The sequence below is a fragment of the Perca fluviatilis genome, chromosome 20 (genome assembly GCF_010015445.1).
Source record: "Perca fluviatilis chromosome 20, GENO_Pfluv_1.0, whole genome shotgun sequence".
Taxonomy (NCBI): Eukaryota; Metazoa; Chordata; class Actinopteri; order Perciformes; family Percidae; genus Perca; species Perca fluviatilis.
Window position 1 is genome coordinate 4,988,427 of NC_053131.1, and position 25,581 is coordinate 5,014,007.

At 40.6% G+C, this 25,581-nt stretch overlaps 1 protein-coding gene across 5 annotated transcripts in view; it reads right to left on the reverse strand.

Annotated features, from left to right (window-relative positions):
• The window catches only part of adck1 (aarF domain containing kinase 1), a 205,789-nt gene that overhangs the window by 175,441 nt on the left and 4,767 nt on the right, over window positions 1–25,581 (reverse strand). For 4 of the 5 annotated variants that reach the window (XM_039785553.1, XM_039785552.1, XM_039785554.1 and 1 more), the window contains 2 exons: window positions 8,124–8,263; window positions 7,562–7,645 (listed from right to left, as the gene is read on the reverse strand). In XM_039785553.1, coding sequence (XP_039641487.1) covers window positions 7,562–7,645; window positions 8,124–8,255 — 216 coding nt within the window. In that variant the 5' untranslated portion in view covers window positions 8,256–8,263. Of the gene's footprint in view, window positions 1–7,561; window positions 7,646–8,123; window positions 8,264–25,581 lie in introns of those variants that run through there. The other variant, XM_039785555.1, reaches the window with a different exon arrangement.

A 25,581-nucleotide genomic window follows, 5' to 3' on the forward strand; every position in this document is an offset into this window, starting at 1 on the left:
TTTTTTTTTAAATTGACTTCAAAGTTGCAAGTGGGCTTAAATGGTGCCTGGGCTTAATGGGTACGTTTACCCTAGCACCTTGACTTTTAGGCCTACTTCCTGTTGCCACTAGGGGGCGCTATGACTTTAAGTAAATATCGGCCTTTATTTGTCCTCAGGGTCAGACTCTTATGAATCCTGAAAAGTTTCGAGGTAATCGGACAACGTACACTCGAGTTACACCCACTTCCTGTTTCGGCGGCGAAACGCACAAAATGGCCGCCCCGCCACGGCCACGTCCTATGACGAAAAGTTTTTCTTTTAACAACTTTTCATCTTTAACATCTTAAGATGGCACAGACCGAGTTTGAAGTTGATCAGATGAAATCTCTAGGAGGAGTTCGTTAAAGTACGACATGTGGAAATGGCACTAATTTCGAACTTTGAAATCAAAATGGCGGACTTCCTGTTTAGGGTATGGCTCTAATGAAGTTTTGTGTACGTCTTGACATGTTACATATGTGTACCAAGTTTCATGAGTCTACGTTAAACGCACTGGAGGGGCTCAGTTTTCTTAACTTTGTAGGGGGCGCTGGCGAGCCATTTTTTTGCGCCTATTCCCGAAACCCTTAAAATACGTAAATTTTCACCAGACTTGATGCGACCGCCAAATTTGGTGAGTTTTTGAATATATTAAGCCCCTCAAAAAGCCAATTAATTTGACGGGAAAATAATAGAAGAAAGAAAGAATAATTCCTTCAGTTTCAATAGGTCCTTCGCCGCTGTCGGCGCTTGGGCCCTAATAATAATTCCTTCAGTTTCAATAGGGCCTTCGCCGCTGTCGGCGCTCGGGCCCTAAAAAGTACAGATAATTGCGTAAAAATGTAAGGAGTAGAAGTAAAAAGTCTGCTGTAAAATAATTACTCCAGTAAAGTATAGATACCCAAAATTTCTATTTATGTAAGGTAACAAAGTATTTGTACTTCGTTACTTGACACCTCTGGGTTCAACCCAGGGTTTTCTGTACCACGACAGTGGATTAGTTGTTACCGGGTTCAATCACCGTGGTAACTTATGCTGAACACCTAACCTGGTTGGGAGCAGGTTAAGTTGGAGATTAGAGATCAACTGGTGTAAAAGCACCGCCTACTGACCAACAATACTCAATTGATAACAGCGTCACCATTCTTAGAAGACCAGGCGGAGCTCGGTGTGCAGAGAGAGAGAGGGAGAGAGGGAGAGAGGGGGAGAGGGGGAGAGAGGGGTGCGCGACAACCCTGTTAACATTCACTGATGGGTATCTTTATGAAAAATATAGATTTTAAGTGGAGGGAATTACATATAGGCTATTTGTCGGCTTCTTCAGCCGTGTGTTGCCAATACGCACATCGGTTTGAATTATGTTTTTATATTTTCTCTCACAATCGCTTACCACTGCCGGGGTTGCAACTGAAATAAAAGGCTAAAGCAAAAGTGTAATTATGGTCAGATCTTGTGCCTGACTGATGGGGAAGTGACCAGTGTAGTTTAATGTAGGCTATTATAGTGGGTGTACTGTACTGTATATTGGCCAGAATCTGCCTTTGGGGGAGGAAGGGGGCATATCATAGTGGGGGGGCCTTGGTGTCCTCCCCCAGGGAAGTTTTAAGCATCAACTAGAAAATGCATTTCCTGTAGAAAATGCGTGGGAATGCTGAATAGCTGAATTGCTAAAGCTAACTGGATGAATAGCTCAAATCCGTAAGAAGAAGTTGAAATAGTGAGAATATTAGAAAAAGTGGAAATCGTTAAAAAGTTCAAAGTTGACGCTAAACTGAATTGTTGGCTTTAAAAGTAGAAAAATGACAAAATATGTAGAACATTGTGAGGTCTTTAGCTGAAGCTGAAGAATAGTTGAAAAAGTGGAAATTGGTTCAATAAGTATGAATTTCATTGAAAAGTTGAAGAACACCACTAATAAAATATAATATAATATATAATAATAAAATAATTTCTTGAAATACATTTGTAGAAAAGTGGTAAGTTGACTAAAAGACTTATTATCAGCTATATCCATTGCATAGAACAAACAAGAGAGAAGAGAGGGATAGAGAGGAGGAGAGGGGAAAGAAAAAGAGGGAGGGAGAGATGGATGGAGAAGGAGGGATGAGAGAGAAGGAGAGAGAGAAAAAAGAAAGAGGGAGAGAGAAGAGAAAGGGGAAGAGAGAAAGAGGAGGAAAGAGAGAGGAGAAAGGAAGAGAGAGAGGAGAGAGAGAGGAAAGAGAAGAGATAGAAGGGAGAGAGAGAAGACAGACAGACAGACCAGAACAAGAGAATAGAACAGAGAAGACAGACTAAAGTTCATATCCCTGCCTGTAGTATCTGGGTGTGTGTCTGTTGTCATGGTAACGACTGGCCAGTGAATGTTTGGTGTAGTGGAAGTAGTGAGAGTAGAAAAAGTGGAAATCGTTGAATAGAGAAGTATGATTTCATTAAAAAGCAAAAGTTGACGCTAAACTGAATTGTTGGCTTTAAAAGTTTAAAAATGACAAAATATGTAAACGGGAGGAAGACAGGAGAAGAGAGAAAGAGAGAGAGGGGATAAAGAGAGAGAGATGGAAAGAGAGAGAAGAGGGAGAGAGAGGGGAAAGAGAGAGATGGAGAGAGAGAAAGGAAAGGGGGGAAAAGGGAGAAGGAGGGATGAAGAGAGAAGGAGAAAAAAAAAAAAAAAAAAAAAAAAGAGAGAGAGGAGAGAGAGAGGCAGAGGTAAAGAAAGAGAGACAGAGAGTGAGGGAGGGAGATAGAGAGTGAGTGAGGGAGACAGAGAAAAGAAAAAGGAGGGAGGGATACAGACAGAGGGAGGGAGGAAGGAAGACAGAGGGAGGAAGGGAGACAGAGGGAGGAAGACAGAAGTAGGGCAGGAGACAGCGAGAGACGGAGAATGAGGGAGGAGGAGGGAGACAAAAACAAAAAACAGAGGAGGGACGGAGAGAGAGAAGGAGGGAGGGAGGGAGACAGATAGATTAGGAGACAGACAAAAGTGGAAGGCAACAGATCTAGACTACTGTTCATATTACTGCCTGTAGTATCTGTATAGACTACTGTTCATATTACTGCCTGTAGTATCTGTATAGACTACTGTTCATATTACTGCCTGTAGTATCTGTATAGACTACTGTTCATATTACTGCCTGTAGTATCTGTATAGACTACTGTTCATATTACTGCCTGTAGTATCTGGGTTTGTGTCTGTGAAAGTGTTGTCATGGTAACCAGTGGCCTGGAAATGTTTATAAACATGTTTATAAACATGCTAGTTTTTTTTTAGATTCAGAGCCTGTCAGCTGTGCTGTGCTTCAGCTATTGATAGACACTGAGAGCGAGCTCTCAAATAAAGCCTCAGAATAGCAAAACGGTAACTGCTATCAGTCAAATGACGTCATCCTGAGTACCACAAGGCCTTTGTGAACGTATCGGTATAAAATTTATGTTGATAAACTTAAAAATGTGGGCATATAAGCGATTTAAAAAAGTGGTTCGCTGTGCGTTTCACTGGGAATTGTGGAGCATTTTTAATATGGGAGCCAATGGAGGAAGATTTCAAACTCTTGTCATTTGGAAGCTTGCTGAGCCAAAAGCATAAGATGTATCACAAAACTGAGCAGATTGGCTGAAACGAGACAAAAATACCTACGTTTTGATGTATAAATTGTGTATGACAAGTAGAAAATGTGGGCGTGAGAGCAATTTATAGAGAAGGGACAAAGATATTTTTTTTAAGGCTCTGTGCTCTAGCTATGATGTCATCCACTCTAAGCAGCGCAATACACACTGTCTAATCGATAAAATTTCCTGAAATGATCACTAAACTTAAACAGCTTTTTCACAAAAACTGTAAAAGATATCAAACTGAAAAGCCATAGCCTGATAGCTGAATATTTTGTGAACATTTTAAAGTTTGTTTGGCGTCTGTAGGTGAAAGTGTGAAGGAGCTGAAAATTTTGGGAGCGGAAGAAGATTTTAAGGAGTTGAAGGCTGCTCTCATTCACTTTAATGTAAAAAGAAAAAAGTGCTAAAAAGCTTAAAGTGCCCATATTATGAAAAAATCACTTTTTCTGGGATTTGGGGTGTTCTTTTGTGTCTCTGGTGCTTCCACACACATACAAACTTAGAAAAAAATCCATCCATGCCGTTTTGAGTGAGATACGGTTTCTGAATGTGTCCTGCTTTCAGTCTCCTAGTGAGCTGTTCAAAATTGGCTCGGACTGTGACGTCACAGTCCGAAATGAGCTGGCTAACCACAACCGTTAGCTCGTAGCTAACGGTTAGCATGCTACGTCGTTCTCAATAGCAAAGCACTGCTACAACACACACAAGTTCACCATAATCTACAAAAGAACTACTTACATGTGCGCCCTCATTTAGAAGTCTCCCAGCTAATCCTGCCTTGTAACTGACCAAAGTTGGAGAAACAGGCTTTCTTTTACTGTCTCTAGAGTTAACTAGCTGACATGCTCTACATCTGAGCTACTGAGCATGTGCGAGTGCAATCAAAGATAGTACAGAAGAAGAAGCTGAAAAGAGGTCTCACTCTGTAGCTAAAACAGAAACCAGGTGAAAAGAGGATCTGCAGCTGTGAGAGAGAGCTGTGCAGTACAACAACAATATGGTGTTTTTAGAAAATTAAACCATGTAAACCTATTCTGGTACAACCTTAAAATACAGTTATGAACCTGAAAATGAGCATAATATGGGCGCTTTAAATAGTAGAAAAAAAGTTGAAGAAGTCCCATCATTAGCTGAAAGAGCTGAACAGTAAAAAAAACAAAAAAAAAAAAAAACCTTATCTAGCCTATAGATGTTAAGAAAAAAGTACGGATGACAATTCAAAATTTATCAAAAATATAATGGAAAGTATGTTGTTACGTGTCATTTGAGTGGGTATATAGAAATCCTGGAGCTTACTTAGGGCTGGGCATCGTTCAAAATCTTTCGATCCAGTGCCAATTTCGATACCTCAGTTTCGATGCCGGTTCCTAACGATACTTTTTTCGATACCATATGTTTTAAAATCCATTTCAACATCAACAAAAATACATTAAACACAAAGCTTTTATTTTCCACCTTAATTGTTAATCAAAACAGTTATCAAAATTAAAAAAATTCTGGTAAAACTGCTCACTCAGAGTAACATTATTAAAAGTGCCTTGCCTTGCAACCTCAGCCTGTCAGTCAGTCATCAGAGCAGAGAAACCACTGTTGTGCCTGCTTGTCTAAGAGGAAGTGTAACAACAGCACCGCGATCGCTTTTGGCTCGCCATTAACATCATATCGCAGCAAGCGCTGTCTTGCTGAAGTTTTGAAAAACTGTAACCACACTTGAAACCACTTTATCGGCATCGCCGTGACTCTCTGTGACTTCAACAAAACTGCCTGACAGATTTACTCCGTCCGCACCGCTCTGTGTGTGTGTGTGTGTGTGTGTGTGTGTGTGTGTGTGTGTGTGTGTGTGTGTGTGTGTGTGTGTGTGTGTGTGTGTGTGTCCGTTGGAGCTCCGCTCTGTGTCAATATGCAGAGAGGACAGATAAGCTTGCGCTCAGACGCTTTTGGAACCGAAAGATAGATAAAAGATAAATAATTTTTTCGGTGCCATAAAAGTATCGACGTTCAGTACCCAGCCCTAAGCTTACTATCACGTAGACTACACCACTGGAAGTGATATTGATTGCGTTGTGATTAATTTAGTACAAATACTTCGTTACTGTACTTAAGTACATTTTTCACGTATCTGTACTTTACTTAAGTACAATCAATAGTGCATACATTTGACTTTTACTTCGTTACATTTTGCAGCAATTATCTATACTTTCTACTCCACTACATTTCTACAACGTTCCGTTACATTTTCTTATCAGTTTTTCCCCCTACCAAAACGTCTTCCTGACCGTCACACGTTTGCAGTCCGCAGGGAAGCCTTCAGCAGCGGCTGTCCAGCTCCCGGTGCCGCTCGTGATATTACGAATCCCACTATGGCCACCAAGACCCGCCCTTCAATATCATTTTTTGACAGGGCGCGTACCGCTCCCGACACTACCGCTGCTCCCGTTACTGCCGCTGCTCCTGATACTCTGCTTGGTCATATGTGAAGCATCCGTTCACATAGGGTTAATACACAACCCGTATATTTATCTTCAAAACACTCCCAGTCCTCCTCAGCTGTGAAGCCACGTACTTGTTGTCCAAGCCTGTGTGTTCTCGCTAGATAAATGTGTGCAGCATTCACTGTCCCGTGGGAAATAATGCAAAGTCGAGCTTCATCCAGATCACCATGATAGATAACCAGAATTGTAAGTCAGAATGTAAACTGGGCCACAGATGGTAAGCACAATTACATTAACCTAAAACTAACTTAATTAAAATGCCACAGCTCATACTATTTTTTTTTTATTATTATTATTATTATTAGAATATAGACATTAAGAGAATAAATTGTTATGCAAGTACTTTTACTTTTAATACTTAAAGTACATTTAAAATCAGGTACTTTTTACTTTTACTTAAGTAGGGTTGTCATTGTTGTACTTCTACTTTTACTAAAGTAAATATATCTTTGGTTATTTGTACTTTTACTTAAGTACTGAGATTCAGTACTTCCTCCACCACTGCTAGGCAAGGTGTGATTTCTGATTTGTTTTTGTTTATTTGTTTGTTTTTGTTTTCCTTGAGACCGCAGAGGGTGGGGGGTGGGAGAGGGTTGTTGTTCTTGTTCAATTGTGTTTGTCTGTTCTGTATGTTTAAAATATAAAACCAATAAAAAATTGATCTTAAAAAAACCTCTTTGAGACCTTTCTGTTTAAACAGAAACAGCTCTGAAGTCGCTAATACTAAACCCACCAGACACTGTTTAAAAAGGCAATACTTTTAGCGTGTATAGAGCCAACATATTTTCACATGTAAATCAGTAAACTGTGCGTTTATTTTAACCAAAACTAGAGCTGTGACCCAAAACGGCTTTTCATAGTTTTATTTTGTTTCTGTCAACTTTGAATGAAATGTATTTTACAATGCTAAAATTACTGTTTATTAACATGGAGTCTGGTAGGTTTAGTGATTGCAATTTCGTGGATGTTATGTTTAAAAAAAGGATCTTACTCTTTAACACAAAGGTCGACCTTTCCATAACGTCAGACACTGATACTGATTAAACAGAAAGGTTGTCAGATACTTAGAATATTAATCTGAGCCTGTCAGTGGCAAAACGAACACTTTTGTGAAGGTAAATACAAGCTGGACAATTGCCCTGTTAACTTACATTGTAGCTTATTTCGCCACTGCCAACTGTAGCGATCTTGCTTAACACTGGACCAATTTCAAATATTGTTGTTCTCATCAATCACTTAGACACAAAAACATAAGAAAATAAGGGTGAAAAAAACGGTAGTTACCCTTTAATGTGTGGAATAAAAAGTAAGTTAAAAAAAAAAAGAATAGGGAAAAAAGATAAAACATCCCTAGTGATTTTGTTGACCACAGCATGGTTGCCTTGCTCACAGCTTGAGTCAGTGCAAGTAGCCCAAACCCCTATAACAAAGTATTTACCTACCTTGGACCTGAGTGCCCAGTACTCCTCTGTGCCATATTCCACATGTTTAAAGGCAGTCAGATAGTTGAAACTGATGACCGCCGTCTGCAGACAAACAGAGCCGTGACATGTAAGGAACTGAGGAGTCAGCAGGGACATTTTTCTTTGAAATCCACTGTGCAAATGATCAGAAAATGAGCAAAAGCAAATTTAAGTTTGGAGCGCCACCATGGAAAAAGACATTATCGCTGATAATGCTATATTATAGCATAATGCTATATTATAGCATTATCAGCTATAAAGTGTAAGAACTGTTATGAAGAAGATAACTTGGTTTGAAAGGGCTGGGTGGAAACACTTGGAAAAATATAAAATTGAAAAAATTCAATATAAAGATAAGTGTGTGTTAAGGCCAAATATAAATCTTAACTCGCTAATTTTGCTTTTAAATACAGGACCCTGGTCGAAAGAACTGACAAAATGTCAAACATAAAAGCATTGAAACAAAAACAACATCTAAACTGTGGGGGTGCATCAACTCCCCAATCCCCAAATTCTAGGGGCAGGGTGTGTAGTAACTTACGGTGGCTGCAGCTCGCCCGAAGCGAATGACAGTCAGGTCATTGAGGTTCAGCTGTCTGTTGTAGAGGTAAAACCCAGAGGAGGCAAACACTGCTGTGGCCAGAGAGGATACTTTGAGGAGTTGACCAGCCATCAGAAGCACTATGGGTTCAGTAAGAATGAACATCAGAATCAGAAAAAGATTTATGGCCAAGTAGCACTTACTAGGAATTTGCTTTGGTTTGGTGCAAACATAAAAACATATTTGAACATCAATATAAAATAAACAAGCAATGGTAACACTTTATTTGAAGGGGTGTGCATAAGACTGACATGACACCGTCATTATTATGACATCACACCTGTCATAAATACAAATTCAATTCAATTTATTTCAATTAGGAGTCATTTTGAGTATTCATGACTGTTGTCATTAAAAGGAACCCCGACTAGTACGACATGTTGGCCTTATAAGATTAACGTGGGCGTTAGCTATTAAAAGGTGATACAAAAATACTCCAAATGTTTTGTTTTTTGTTAAAAAATGCAGAAAATCTGTTCCCTCGTAGGCCGCCATGGTTATTTACTCCTCAATGCATTCTGGGGTAGTGACGTGTAATGGTTGTACCCCAACGTACCGGCTATTGACAGTACAGTAACAGCGAGATGAACATGTCTGCCATTCAGTCTTCTCAGTTTGACCGTAGGCTTAAAGGACGAACCTAGGGGCTAATAACGGATGTGTACCCACTCTGTCGTTTTCTGGGACATGTTTTCATGCTAATTGATTGTGTTTGGAGCTTCAATGAAGCTAGCGCGGACCGCTGGTTAACCTAGCTTACAACGCTAGCTAACGTTAGTATTCGGGGCACAGAGAAAGTAAAAAGAAATCGCTATTTATACCACTAAAAATTCTCAAAATATCACCAAACTTCAACGGTAGCATAGTGAGGGTCCCTACATGTTAACCGAAGCATTGAGAACTTTGTTTAGTGTACATACGAAGAGCTGCGGGAGCTCCGTCCCAATTATCAAACATTAATAAACTATTTAGCTTTATGTGTTATCATTACATTAATCTGTCATTAAGAGGTTGTTTTTTTATATTGGCTGTCGTGAGAGCATTATTGTTGTGTCATGAATATTTTTCCTAGTGAAGTGAAACAATTTGGACCTACTGTATTTTCAACATGGACCCTATTTTCTTATGTTTTTGTGTCTAAGTGACTGATGGGAAAAACAATCTTTGACAGTGGTCCAGTATCAAGGAAGATCGCTGCAGTCGGCAGCAGCAAAACAAGCTACAATGTAAGTTAACAGGGCAATTGTCCAGTTGTATTTACGTTCAGAAAAGTGCTCGTTTTGCCACGGACAGGCTCAGATTAATATTCTAAGTGTCTGACAACCTTTCTGTTTAATCAGAAACAGCTCTGAAGTCGCTAGCGCTAAACCCACCAGACTCCATTTAAAAAAGCAATACTTGTGTGAATAGGTGCATGAGTTCTGGCATAAAACACCATCAATACTATCCAGGGCTCGAGAGTGCGACCAATTTGGTCGCAAATGCGACCAAAATTTGTAAGGGTGCGACCAAGATTTTTCCTAGGTCGCACCGGTGCACCTAACGTCCTCGCATCCGCTGCCTCTCCAATAACGAAGCAATGTTGTTTATATCGATATGGTTTAATGTTGCGTTACATGACCCATTCCTTCTGGAAAGCCGTGCCTGTGTTTGGATTTGGATCTCTCCTCCGCGCAGCCCCGCCCCCATTCACTCACACACCGGCCGGCTCACCTGCAACATGGAGAGACACAGCGCCGCTGGTCCAAACTCCCGACATTTGTCTACAGATTTAATTGTTATTAACACAGCTGTATATTGTTAAGTATGAGAGGGAAACCTGTATTGGTACCAGTGTTTCCGCTGGTAACTCTGTTACTGCGGCCGCCACGGCGAAAAACACATTATTAAACTAACTTCAGTTCGTTGAGTAATAGCGTGACGGAGCATGCTGGATCATAGTTCATAAAAATGCAGCGCAGTGACGATACAGACATTTCATAGCCTAGACAAGACTGGTGTAACGCGGCTAATGAGTCAGCCGTCACTCTCTGAGTAGCCTAGCATACGCTTCAGTCCATCGCACTCCCCCTGTCTTTCGGTCGTTCTTTTTTTTTTTTTTTTTAAGATTTCGGCCTTTATTTTGATAGGAAAGCTGAAGACATGAAAGGGGAGAGAGAGTGGGGGGATGACATGTACAGACATGAAAATCACTCACCTTTCGGCGAAATTCGCCGTTTTGAAACCAAAATAGGTGACCTACGTGAATCTTGTAGATTTGATGAGAAAATGTTTAAGGGGGGAGAGGGGGGGTGTAAGTACTCGGGCCTGGTGCCGTATGACTATTTTAGAAAAATAAATAAATTAAAAAGTCCACATGGGATTTGTTTTAATGCGCTGGATTTAACCATACTGTCTATGGATTTGACCAATCATCGAACTTCCACCAACCAATGAAACGAGTTCCGCCAACCTTCTGCAGCGCATATTCAAGGAAGACGCCAGCAGCGGTAAGACAGGGCTTGCTAGTCATTAGATGCTAGTCACAAAGCTTCGGTCCGTGCACTCTGTAATACGAGTACGTTACCGGCAACGACCGCTACCGTTAAGACTGCGACTGTTCCTTTACTGACCGACCGTGATACAAACAATACGTGTGTGCACGTTCATAGCGGATCATGATTTGTAAAAGCTATCTGAAGCCCAAACTGCCTTGATAAAGCTGTCTGTTTGTTTCATGCCTGTCATATAGGAAAGGGCTGCAGGTCGGAGTCAAACCTCTATATTTACCAACTGAGCTATCCGGGCGTCCTCTCTCTCTTTTAGTCAGTCTGTTATTGTTGTTGAAAGCTTATGAAGGAGCTTTCTTAGGCTATTTATTTTAGATAACTTTCATTTACATGTGTTGCAGCTGTATATTTTCAAACTGGTAAAGAAAACCCTGTCTTTGCATTTTATTTTAATCACAATCTGTTTTAATAAAAGAGCTTGTGAAAAGTGGCTTTGACGTAAAACTGAACATTTAGCCCACTTTGTAAAAAATACAGAGCTATATATCGTGTATCGCCATTCAGCGTTACGGCGATGAGAGGAAAAATTTGGGTGCACCTAAATTTTGTGCTGGTGCACCTAAATAAAAAAAAGTTAAGCGCACCAGTGCAACCAAGGCAAAAAGTTAGTGTGGAGCCCTGCTATCTGATGTGATAGGATATCTAATCCCAAAACTAGAGCGGTGATTGTTTGAAAAATGGAAAGACAACCCAAAACGGCTTTTCATAGTTTTGTTTTAGTCGACTTTAAATGAAGTGTGTTTTACGATACTAAAATTACTGTTCATTTACATGGAGTCTGGTGGGTTTTAGCGAATACAATTTCGTAGATGTTTTTATGTTTAAAAAAAGGATCTTACTCTTTAACAGAAAGGTCGACCTCCTTAGAAATAATTTCCATAATGTTGTCAGACACTTAGAATATTCATTTGAGAAAAAGCAAAAGGATTTCTTTTCCGATAACTGGATTAATCGATGGAATAATCAGTAGAATACTTGATTACTAAATTAATAGATAACTGCAGCCCTAGTCCACTTCCATCTCCACTGTCTTTAGGGCGTTTAGCTCCAAGTTGTTCTGACTGCACCAGATCACCAGGTAAAAAAAAAAAATCTGAATCACGATAATTTTGGTCAATATTCATCACAAGTATTCAACACGATTACTCATCGACTTTTGTTAAGATGTTGCCTTTACTGAATAAAAAAAAAAAAAAAGAAAACAGTGAAACAAATCAACAGTGAAATCACCTTGAACTCTGAAATTTCCCTTGATACTTTTACCATTCCAACTTCTTTTTCATTCAGAACATAAGCCACATTAGGAGTTCACCTGCAAATCGTAATGTGCAAAATAATGGTTTTTCTCGATTACTCCGTTTTTGTGATTGAGGAGCTGATATCACAATCGCGAGGGTTGAAAATTAGCGGGGATGCACTTGTAGCTACACTGCCGGCCGGCCACAGATGAAAAACATTGTAGGTGTTATGGGTCCTGAGCATGGTCCCATATGAACAGATTATGTTGAAACAGATGAAAAAAGTTAAAGTAACCTATAGTGAATACAGAGTGTAGTTTCTTTTATCAACAGTTTGATATATTTGCAATGGTTTAATGTCTTACAAATACATTCTAGGATATTGTGCTATTGAAAGACATAAACTCACCTAAAGGATTATTAGGAACACCTGTTAAATTTCACATTAATGAAATTATCTAATCAACCAATCACAAGGCAGCTGCTTCAATGCATTTAGGGGTGTGGTCCAGGTCTAGACAATCTCCTGAACTCCAAACTGAATGTCACAATGGGAAAGAAAGGTGATCTAAGCAACTTTGAGTGTGTTGTTGGTGCCAGTCGGGCTGAGTATTTGACAATCTGCTCAATTACTGGGAATTTCACCCACAACCATCTCTAGGGTTTACAAAGAATGGTTTGAAAAAGGAAAAACATCCAGTATGCTACAGCCCTGGGGGGCAAAAATTCCTTGTTTATGCTGGAGGTCAGAGGAGAATGGGCTGACTGATTCAAGCTGATAGAAGATCAACTTTGACTCAAATAACCACTTGTTACAACCAAGGTATGCAGCAAAGCATTTGTGAAGCCACAACACGCACAACCTTGAGGCGAATGGGCTACACCAGCAGAAGACCCCACCAGGTACCACTCATCTCCACTAAAAATAGGAAAACGAGGATACAATTTGCACGAGCTCACCAAAATTGGACAGTTGAAGACTGGAAAAATGTTGCCTAGTCTGATGAGTCTCGATTTCTGTTGAGACATTCAGATGGTAGAGTCAGAATTTGGCGTAAACAGAATGAGAACATGGATCCGTCATGCCTTGTTACCACTGGGCAGGCTGGTAGTGGTGGTGGTGTAATGGTGTGGGGGATCCCTTTCACCTTCAGAACTTCCTTAATTCTTTGGGTCATTGATTCAACATATTGATAGGATAGGGTCAAACACGGTATTAGTATGTAAATGGAATGTTTTTATATAGCGCTTTTCTAGTCTTAACGACTACTCAAAGCGCTTTTACATAGTACAGGAACCATTCACTATTCACATATGATCATATTTGTATAATCTTTTTAATTTTCATTGAAAATATTAAAATATAATTTAAATTAAAATGATTATTGTGTGATTTTTGAGAGGATCTGTACCAAACAAAAGATTTTTTCTTCAGTTTGTAGGATACGATTTGTAGGCCAAACAAATCACAGCAACACAATTTCTTAATTCAGAATGTTTTTTTATATTATGCCTTTAACAAATATTGCACACACCCCTCCCTGCAATTTGGATATTGCACTAGTCCATATTGCCATTTCAATAAATTGTGATTTATTGTGCAGCCCTATCTCAGATCACATTTTCACTGTCAATGACCACTACTTCATTACAACACATTATAAAAGCATTTCTCCTGGCTTTATACTTGACAGGTTAGTCCATATTCTTCTAACAAATTCAAAACAGTATAAAACTAAGAAGCAAACATAACAAAGTGGTTATATCAAGTAAACTCAGCCTTTACTTTTTCTTGGCCAAAATTAGGTTAGAATAACAAATAAAACCGTAGCTTCACAAGCCTAAACAAAAGCAAATGAACTGTATCACATACTGTATTATTTACAAAGAATACAGTATATGGATAGGGCATTTGACATATACTAAACATTGACGCCAAAATATGAACAATAACGATTGTCTCGGTCGGGCTTTTAACATATGGAGACAATTAGGGGATTGCATATTATTCAAAACTGACCCCAAATTATGTAATATGTCTATTTCATTCATAAAATAACTTTACAATGCACAATGTGGTTGTACATCAGTAGCAGACATTAAATTACATCCCCCTACCATTGTGCCAGAGTCCATGTTTTTATTTCTTTTCAGTTGGCCTACTATTTTCTTTTCCCTTGTCCCCCTGTACACGTGTAAAGCATCCGTGGGTTTCATGAAATGCGCTATATTAATCCAAGTTAGTATTACAGTGGTTGCTACAACAAACTCTTAATGTTTTGGCTCATGACACAGTAACAGTGATACCCGGTTTAGTTCACGATACATCCAGGCTAAGTTACCGTATGTAACACTTGAAATGCAACAATTCATATGTAAGGTATTCTCTAACTGTAAATGGATGATTATCTGTATGAGCAAAACATTCATTGCAACTATACGACCTTTCCGTAACACTAACTCAGCAATACAGTAGGCAATACAGCACTGTAAAGAAAAGGCCTTTACGACAGCAGGTGTGGTAAAAACAGTACCGCTTTTGTCCAAAGTGACTGCTAGAATCAGCCAGACAGATTATTTTAAGTGGATGGAAGAATGAAGGGGTGCCGTCAATCCAGGAGTGGTCTTATGAGATGGCTAGGGTGGCAGCGTTTGGAAAAATTTAATTAGTAAAGGGTTTGCCAGATTGGATGTCTATACTAGAAAATGGGGAAAGCAACTTCACTTTCTGGAGGGCTTCTAAGAAGATTTGTGCTGGGGAGAGACGTGTATGATGGACTTATGGTGTCATTTATACATGTTTATTTGGTTTATGACTTATTGTCTAATGGGGGAGGTTTGTTCATGTTTTGTATGTTGATAAATAGAAAATAAATTGTTAATCACAAAAAAGTGTTTACATTTTATCTTGTTCTTATGAACCCAATCTCATGTATCGTCTCGTCCAATACACATCAACAGTACACGCAAATAACTTTAGTCTTGTGGAGAGAACCATCTGGAAGGGCTTTGAAACTCAACTTGCCATTCAAAAGACCCTTTTATTTATCCATTTCTGCTCAAGGAACTTTGTTTCTGCTAGCCATTCACTCCTGTTCATGTGTGAATTATAAGACCCGTAAGACTTGTATGTGCTGCAGCCAGCAGGTAGCCCCCCAGCCCTACAGACTGCCTGCACAGTGCTGCTGCGCAAGAGAACAGAGAGGGAGAGAGAAGCACTGTTAGTGTTTAACGGAGGATCTATGGACTGCATGCATGGGAATTAATTACAATAGAAATATATTAACAAGTATAATATCAAAAATAGCGAGAAAGAGAAAGTCAGCAAGTTGGCAACACAACGTTACTGCTAGTGGTGGGCGGATCGATCCAAATATCAATAATATCGATACCAACGTTGGTATTGATATAGATCAATGTAATGAGACTGATACTTTAGTTTCAGTTTCTCTCCAGTATGCACTGCTGCGGTTTCATCAAAAAGGCAACCTGGCTGTCTGTGTCTGTCTAAGTGCCGCTGCTTTCATACGTCTGCTTTTCCCCGGTCACAGCACATAGCAGGCACACGTTGCTCCTCCTCCCCCTTCTGTGATTTGATGTTGTATCGTCACGTGACTCAGCGGCGCCAGGCAAACAAGCAAGCAAGTAGCCAGGCCTGGGGGTGGCCAGCAGCACACACACACATAAGCAGGACTGAGACAGAGCAGAAGAATGGCAGAGAGGAAGAGGAGCGCTGTGTGGCCATATTTTCAGGCCGAAAACGAAACGACGCCAAGCTGTATAATTTGTAAAAAGGCTGTAAGATACAGTGGTAACACAACAGATGTATTCAAGCATATGGAAATTCTTTCCTGGGTTTTAAGTAATTAAAAGGGCGCTATGCAGTTTTGGCAATTTCGCTTTTTGCTCGCAGGTTTCTCTATAGAGCTCCCCCTACAGCTTCAGAATAGATATTTGGCACCACTGTTGTAAAAACTTGTTCGCAACTTTCCCCCCTCCCATCTTCTCCCTCTGGCGAACTCACGGAGCCATTTTCACTGAAGTAGACAGCTAGTAAGCTAGCCAGTAAGCCCGTAACGGACAGCGATCATAATAAAAACCTTTACAGACAATAGCAAACATCCTGAGGTCACGATAACAAAAAGATTAAACAGAGTTTATCCCAAAGATACTTACAAGTGCAACAGCAAGAATGCCAGGTCAGCATCGGATTTGCAGGCTTCTGTTAGTCTCAGTTCTCGCCATTGTGAAACGATGTTTACTTAAGTCTGACTCCTCGCTCAGTCAGTCTGCCGTTTCCTCTTTCTCTGTTCCTCCGACAATGCTTTTTCGCCGGCTCAGCCATGACGATAGTGTGAAAAACTCCATTGCTACCTTTTTCTTATAGCTAGCCAGTTCCTGGATGTGTGCAGTGCCGTAAAGCAATTGGGCGGGATAAGAGGTTGATCCACGTACGCACACTTGTAGTCAATCTGTGATTTATAAAAGGGAACATTGCTTACAGGTGTGCGTACGCACGGTTTTATAAATCTGACTTTTTTTCAGCGTACGCCAATTTGGGCTTTTGGGCGCAAGTACACTTATAGTAAGGATCCTACGCACAGTTTTATAAATGAGACCCCAGAGCCGCATATTTCAAACAAGAAGAGCAAACAATAATTCTACATAAATATGAAGAACACAAACACGGTTTTACAGGCAAAACGCAGGAAGGAAAGCTGGCAAAAAAGCAGACGCTGTTTTGCGTTAATCACAACGCTTAGCCTATCAATATCACTTCCAGTGGTGTAGTCTACGTGATAGTAAGCTCCAGGATTTCTATATACCCACTTAAAATGCACAATGACACGTAACATACTTTCCATTATATTTTAGATAAATTCAAAATTGTCATCCGTGCTGGTGCATGGTGCTTAAAACTTCCCTGGGGTGTCCTCACCCAGGCCCCCCCACTATGATATGCCCCTTTCCTCCCCCAAAGGCAGATTCTGGCCATTATACAGTAAAGTACACACACTATAATACATTAGACTACACTGGTCAGGCACAAGATCTGACCATAATTATTACACTTTTGCTTTCCAAGAATGCCGTTGCTTTAGCCTTTTATTTCAGTTGCAACCCCAGCAGTGGTAAGCGATTGTGAGAGAAAGTAAAAGAATATAAAAACATAATTCAAACCGATGTGTGTATTGGCAACACACGGCTGAAGAAGCCGACAAATAGCCTATATGTAATTCCCTCCACTTAAAGTCTATATATCTTTCATAAAGATACCCATCAGTGAATGTTAATGGGGTTGTCGGTCTCTAAATGTTTTAACTTTGATGAGCGCACCACTCTCTCCCCCTCTCTCCCCACCTCTCCCCCTCTGTCTGAACCCGGTAACTAATCCACCGTCGTGGGACAGAAAACCCTGGTTTGAACCTGAAGTTACGTCATTAACGGCAAATCCTGCTTCGTAGTACAGGCCTCTGATATCACGCGATACTTCTGACGCTGAGGCCGGCGGCCCGCCAGCCCAAAGTTGCAAGGGTGGTTTTTCCACTCACAGGCGATAGTGGGAAGCGAGACAACCACCATTCAACCTGAAAAAAGTCATATAACCATTCCAATGACTCCGAAGCTGTTCAGTTAAGGTAAATTAAGATTTTAAAAGCCTCTAGCTCACTGAGGCTGAGTAAGAGTAAGCTGGCTGGGTTTGGCTGAGTCCTGCAAAAATAAAAATAAACTGCATAGTTTCCCTTTAATAATCCAAAGGTAAAATCTCAAAAACACTTAAGGTCATAAAAATTCATTCAGATTTAACAATTTGATGATGCATCCACCTTAATTATTAAAAAGTATCGGTATCAGCGATACTGGCCCTGTAATTACTTGGTATCGGATCGATACAAAATATTGCAGTATCGCATGCCACTAGTTACTGCTGCAGCTTCCTGATTTCCCAAACTACGAAGCGAAATCACAAAATGTGATGCGTTAATCGTGCATTGAAAAAATGTGTGCCGTTGAAAGGAGTTTGCGTTAACTCATTATAAACGCGTTAATTTTGACAGCCCAAGTTTTGTTTCCTTTCTGTCACTTCAAATTCAGCTTACATGTGTGTGACATTTGTATACGTACAAGTTCAGATTTTTGTTCTGTAGTTCTCACTCTGTATTGTACAAGTGCTAACTTCAAGTCTACAAGCTCTCACATTATGGATCATATTTACCTACATAATGGCCTTTCAGCCAGCTAGTTCGGGACTGTCCACAAACACAAGCAGAGCCTAGACAGACCCCCAATTAGACTTCAAGGAGAACTCCTCCTCCATTGGATTGTTGTCGGCCGCGGTAAGCGAGGAGGGCGGGGAGGAAGCAGAAGCAAGGACGCCGGCCGGGCCTGCTAGCCCGGCTACGGAAACCACAACGATCAACACTGACAAGACTCCTACTCACCAACGCCAGATGGATCACACACAAAATGAATATATATGCTACAAATACAGACAGAACTTTTGCTTGATGATTATTACCGAAGCCTACCTGGCTGAACACACTCACTCATCCCAGACGGCAGCTAGCAGCTAACAGGATGGGTGAATTTAAACAATGTGTGAGTTGAAAACGCATCTTGTTGTCATGTAAGGGTCCTGTTCATGTTGCACAGACATTTTAATTGAATTTTGTGTCTGTTAAGAGGCACAAAGGCACTCTTTATCTTATGCCCCAAAAAAGTGTCGTTTAAGCTAAGTGGGAGCTCTCGCCATTAGCTGCAGCAGCTCCGTGTTGCTACCACCGATTCGGCTTGTTTTTTTTTGCTATCAACAATACTCACATAAGTACAGTGATCAAGATTAATGTAAAAATTGCCCGGAGTTCTCCTTTAACCAACTTATAAGAAAACAAAAAATTACTTTACACATTGAAGAGAATCAACCAAAATGCAATGCCCTGAACAGAGAATCCACAGTGGCAGAATATCTAAGCACTGAGAATGATCTAGAACTGAGGAAATCCTTAACTCTGTACAAACCCAGCCTCCCCATCCAGAGGTAGACCTGGCTTTTCCCTCAGCACACAGCGGTGTCGCGTGCATATAGGCAGTCTAGGCAACACTTTGGCAAGGTGGCAAAATGTGGGCTATAAAAAAAAACAATTCAACTGTTTTGTTTGGCCCTCATTTTGTTGCCTCTTGCAGTCCATTAGTGATGAATGTGTGTCTGTCAATTAAAATGACCAATCAGCGCCCCTATGCCCCACCCCCCATTCCCAAGGTTTTAACAAGGTCAGAGGTCGGAACACTAACTGTACAGTAGGCTACACATAAACATATAGCATCGCCACCTGTACATTGACAGGTGATGAGGATATGAAAGATAAACTGTAATTGCAAAGAAGCAAGCGCTCTAAAAACTAAAGAATTCTTTATTGAAATATATTGATCCCGATGGGAGTAAAAACATATCAGAAGGGCTGAAAAAGGTGACACATCATCACAAACAGTACATACATACATACATATACAAATATATATAACTTTTTTTTTAAAGTGCTGTAGAATAACTAGCAGGAGACAAGTAATAGGAGAGGTAAGTTTGGAGACATTGCCTTATTTAATCATTAAATTAATAAATATTTTTGTTGTATCTCTTTTCAGTGTTGTAATTTGAAGACGGCCCTAAGCACTCATCTAATTGCAGGTAGCAGCAGCAGCAGCTAGCAGAAGAGAGCAGGCAAGTGTTCATAAACTTCTGGTGTACTTACAAACTTTCCAATCCATTTTTTTTATGAGTGCATAACCTATTTGTACTAGTGTGGAAGTTTGGTATCATTTCGGGCATTATTAGTGGGGTCATTTACGAGATACAAACGTGGGTCCATTAGCCCCTGCGCTAAGCTGTTCAGCTGATAACGCTACTCTACGCTAACTCTCCCAATGTAAGTATGTATATCCAAGTTGCTGTTCGGTCCGGTAGATAACGGTCGTTAAGGCACCGGTTTAATTAGCACCAGTCTCGGGTCTCGGACCACCCCCCAAAATAAAAACTCTTCGGATCTACACGATTCACGTGGATGACATTTTCCCATTCAAAACGGCGATTTTCGAAGGATGCTGGCCTTTCCAGAGCCCCGGAGACGGGTGTAGCCACCAGTGGCACAAAAGGTGGGTAAGCGCTATATGCGGCGCATAGGGGTGCAGCACCATGGGGGGCACCAAAGCGATAAAAGGTAAAAAAGAATAAAAAAAAAAAAAAAGAGCAGGTACGAGTAGTGAGTTGTCGTCTATGGAAAAAGATGGATAAAGCAAAACAGCTGTTGGGGGCTAAAAATAGAAAAACAAAGAGGGAAAAGGAGATGACATGTCAAGGGATGCGACAGAAGTTAAATAAGTGGATGGGGAAAGGCAACAGGTAGGATTTAAAGTGTGACGTCTGTGCTTGGAGGCTTGCAAATATTCCTGTTAACAGACTAGCTAGCGTTTGCTAACACAGGGAATGTAGCAGCCAAATGGGGGTTCACAGCTAGGTAAGAATATGCAAAACAAAGTTGCTGAGATGAAAATATAGGGTAGCATGTACAATAAATGACAAGAATCTGGAAAACATAACTAATGCAATAACTCTGGTTTACCATGGAATAATGCATAGATGCATGGAGGGGGGCGGGGGTGGCGCCAAAATTGTTGTTGCATACCCCTCTGACACTGGGTAGTTGCGCCACTGCCACAAGTGCTACTGGGAGCAACAGTGACTTTGAGGCCGCTGAACATATAACATTTGTGTTGCTACCTGTAAACGGACAAGGTAAGGAGGATATGGAAGATCCCAGCAAACAGCCAACAACAATAACCCAAGAACTAATAGACATTATTATATTTTGACAGAGAGAGGACCATATCAGGTTAGAGGAATTGATTTCCCCAGAGATGATACGCACAGAAAAAAAGTAATTAATAGAGCTTTTTTTCTCTAGTGGTTTTAAGTTGTGAACCTGGTGATATGCGCCTTGCTGCACACTTGTTTAATTGTGTGTGTGTCCGCGTGTATTACTCACAAGGTTTTGTTTATATAAAGCTTTGCAATATTATTACAGTTGCTATTAGGGCTGCAGCTATTGATTCTTTTTGTAATCAATTAATCTAGCACTTTATCGATCGATTAATCGGATACATTTTTTTTGCATTTTTAAACAACCCAAACTAGGGAAAAAAGCAACATTTTCGGAAAAAAGCAACATTTGTATTGCCTCCATTGATTACAATATCATCTCTCAAAAACTAAACATATTAAATGCATTTAAGTGCCATATTACATTGTTTTTAAAGAATTTTAAAACTACAAGTTTCAACCCGAGACTGATCTGTATATACATTTGGCCCATATGTAAATATTAGTTATACTCAACCTATTTTCATTTATATATTTGATTATAATGTCACACAGCTCTGTTACACTTATGCTAGTAGGTCGTTGATCAGCTGTTTCTCCGGATGGAGAGAGAGAGAGAGAGAGAGAGAGAGAGAGAGAGAGAGAGAGAGAGAGAGAGAGAGAGAGAGAGAGAGAGAGATGCGCAACAATCAGCTGTTTTTCCGAAGGGATAGTCAACGCGTCAGCTCTTTAGATCAGATCGTGGTCACCACTACGTATTTTCTTGTCTTTGATTTTGGTAGTTGTTGTGTTTGGTGTAGTTTCATCGTCCATACGACTCTGTGATTTACTTTTGTCGGGTCCGCTTCGTGGAATGGATGATTAAGTTAGACTCCATGTTTTCTGTTGAGATGCTAAAGCACTGACGTCGTACTATTATCGTGGTAAGCTAGTTTGATTTTGCAGTAGACACACTGTACAGTTTTAGTTTTAATTCCTTTTTAACTGATTCCAAACTTTGGACACTTTCTGTCGTTTTCTCCAGCCTGTCTCTTCTCTTAGCCCCTCACTATTTACGCTCTGGCATGTGTCGCCAGCAGCAGACTGAGCCGCGTCTGTGCGACAGTAATAATGCTCCGTGCGGAAACACCGTTCATCAGCGATACAACGTTTGTAATTGTAATTGATTTAACGAAGCTTCGAGGCAAGTCATTTTGCATCGAGGATTCTGAATGACAAGCACACTTTCGCACTCCTGAAGGCTAAACTTACTCAGCCAACATTTGAATGTATTTTTTTATATTATTTATTTTAAGGAGCATTCAAAAAGTTAAACAGGAAAAGTATTAAAGTGGTCATATTAAGCTTTTTGGCTTTTCCCCCTTTCTTTTATTGTGTTATATATCTTTTTGTGCATGTTATAAGTTTACAAAGTGAAAAAGCCCAAAGTCCACCCCAAAGGGACTTACCATCTTCCAGAGAAAACCCTGTTCACAAACTGCTCCAAACAGCTCTATTGTATTCCAGCCTTTACTTTCGTTACAAACATGCGTCACTTTGTAAGTTGCCTCACTCTGTAGCTGCAACAGAGAGCTCAACACACAGGGTAAAAAGAGGAGCTACAGTGCAATGTGTAGTACAGCAAAAGTATAGTGTTTTTTTAAAATTAAACCACATAAACCTATTCTGGTACAACCTCTAAATACAATTTTGAACCTGAAAATGAGCGTAATATGAACACTTTAAGGGAAATTACCCAGTTCAAGGTGTTTTCACTGTTTCACTGTTTAAGTTCAATATATGCAACATCTTTCGAAAAGTCAATGAGGAATCGTAATTTCAGTAATTGTGATTTTAGATAATCAAGCAACACTACTGTATGCATATATGTATGCATTTTAAGAGAAACTTCACAATTTTGTTTGTATTTCTTTTAAAAGGTCCTATGGCATGAAAATGTCACTGAGGTTTTTTTAACATTAATATGTGTTCCCCCAGCCTGCCTATGGTCCCCCAGTGGCTAGAAATAGCTATAGGTGTAAACCGAGCCCTGGGTATCCTGCTCTGCCTTTGAGAAAATGAAAGCTCATGATGACTCTCTCTCATGGGTGGGTACAATTCTCTGGGCGGGCAAAGCACAGAAAGGGGAGGTAACCTTGCTCCTTATGACCTCATAGAGAGTAGGGCTTTGACTTTTGCCCAAAAATCATATTCGAAGTTCGTTTGTTTATTAATATTAATATTCGAATATATTCGAATATTTATTAATAATATTTTGACCATTAAATGCCTTCAGTTTAAAAAAAAAATTAAAAGTCAGACCCTGGATTAAACACTAACAGTATGCTTTCGACAGGAAGTTCGGAGCTTTCACCGTAGCCTACGTAAGTGGTCTGATGTTTATACTCGTGTGCTGGTGTGTGCGTCGAGCCAGTGTGTGTGGGCGGTGTTGCCAACTTTTTCACAAAAAAGCGACTAGCGACAAATCTGGCGACTTTCTGTAGAAAAGACAGCGACTTTCTGTAAAATAAAAAAGAGTCGCCAGTATTGTCCAGCGAGCACGCAATGTATTTCTCTCCTGTGGCTGCCGAAACAGTCACCTTTCTCTTCTGTTCTGTGACTGAGGAGCAGCCCCTCCCCCCCTCTGTGCTCTCTCCTCATGTGCAGCAGCACTGAGCAGGCAGGTAGGAAAAGGGACAGAGTGCGGGGCCGGTGTAGGTAGGAGAGTCAGCGGAACGTGACGGGAGAAAGACGCCGCTGAGCTGGCCTGGCCCTGAGCCAGCCTGCCTTCTTTGAGAATTAAGGGGGAATGCAACGCTACCGAGCCACGGCCGAGAGACGTGCGTCGCCGTGACGTGTAGTTACATTTTGAAATGCAAGGCCACACCCCCACCCTCCACCTTGCCCCCCCTCCTCAATAGCTACAGACTAAGGCATGGATACCCGACCCGACAGGACCCGACGGTACCCAGACGAGCCGGGCAGGGTTCGGACAGATGGTCGGGTTCAGGTCGGGCTCGGTCACATCAGCGTGATAAGGCATTTGTTGTAAAATCGGGCTGCGGCTCCTTTAAAGCCCATGTTGCAGGATTTATTTTCTAACGAATTTTTGCAATTTGCTTGTTGGTATTAAACATTTAAACTAGTGCTGTCAGTTTAACGCGTTATTAACGGCGTTAACACAAACCCATTTTAACGGGGTCAATTTTTTTATCGCGAGATTAACGTTCTTTTTGGCTAGTTTTTTCACATGCTGTTGCAACAACTAGTAACGTTTGAAAAACGTCAACACCACACCGGATCTAGCTAGACCGGAAACAAAACAACATGCACGCTGCCACTTGTTTGCACTTGCTTGCGAGCCGGCCAAAGAGTAGTACATACCTGCAAACTAGTCGCTTTTCGACAAAAATTGCCGTTTTGAATGGGGTCCGAGACCCGGTGCTAATACGGCACCGGTGCCTTAACGACCGTTATCTACCGGACTGAATAGCAACGCGGATTTCAGTGCCTTATTTAGATGCCACTTAAATGCCTGCGCTTCTCTCTGATGCTCCGAAAACGGACGTTAGAGGGAACTGAAACATTGCCGCACAGGAGTTCAGTCAACACTACACTTAGCAGCAGGTAACGTTAGCCTACCGTTAGCAGCTGGATTAAACACGGTTAAAATGTTTACAGCTAAACGGTGTAAAGTGTGTCTGTATTTCACCGGAGATGTTTCCAACACCGGACTGTAGCTGCCGTTGTCTGAAAAAAAACAGTCATGATGTCATGTTGCTCGCCTCGCCAGCCTCATGGTGCATTCACTGTAATTGTAACATACCCTTTTCCCACCCAGTGGTTGTTTTCACCGTTTTATGCTCCTTTTTTTTTAGATCAACTTTTTATTGTTTTATATTTTTGAACATACAGAACAGACAAATACAATTGAACAAGATGCTCCTTTTTTAAATATATATCTTTCGGTTCAGTCACCGTTTTAAAAGTATTGTATCATGTTGATAAGAGCATTAAAATGAGAAAAGAAATAATGGGACAAAAAGAAATCAAGGGACATTTAAAATAGATAAAAATGTGCGATTAACTATGACATTAATGCGATTAAAAAAAGTAGTACTATTTTACAGCGGTTTGCAATGATTCTCCTTTCCCCCACAATGCATTGCATGACGTCACGTTGGGGAGACGACAGGCGAAAGCCCGTCCCCGGTTCACTGTCACAGTCACGGTTTCTGCCAATGGTCTGGCAAAATATGGCTTTTGGTCTCGACCGAGTCAATTTGTCTTTATTAAGTGTATAATAATATTGGAGGGAAAGTGAAACACTGCTTGGACGGGAATGCGGTTCGGCTTTTCACAAGTTTAGACAGCTATCTAACGCTACGCCGACGTTTGCTAACGTTTGCGCAACAGCATTAGTCTAGACTGCTAGTTAAATACCGGTATTACAACTGCCTTCGGAGCTGCGTCCACGTTGTCAACATAAGACGTGGCGTTTAGGGCTGTGCTCGATTAAAGAAATTCTTAGTTGACCAACACTCATTCCACGGTATCAACTAATCGATTAGTTGATTTAATCGACAGATCTGTAAATCTGAGTTTCTCCGCAAAGAGTCATGCAAAAGCACCACTTTAATTCTTGCGTTTACCAGAGATGCGCTCGTACTTTCTTGGAAATAAGTCATTCAGCATGAAAAAAGCATAAAACATGACTAATCGACTAAAGAAATCTAAGTTGACTAAGACCAAAACGA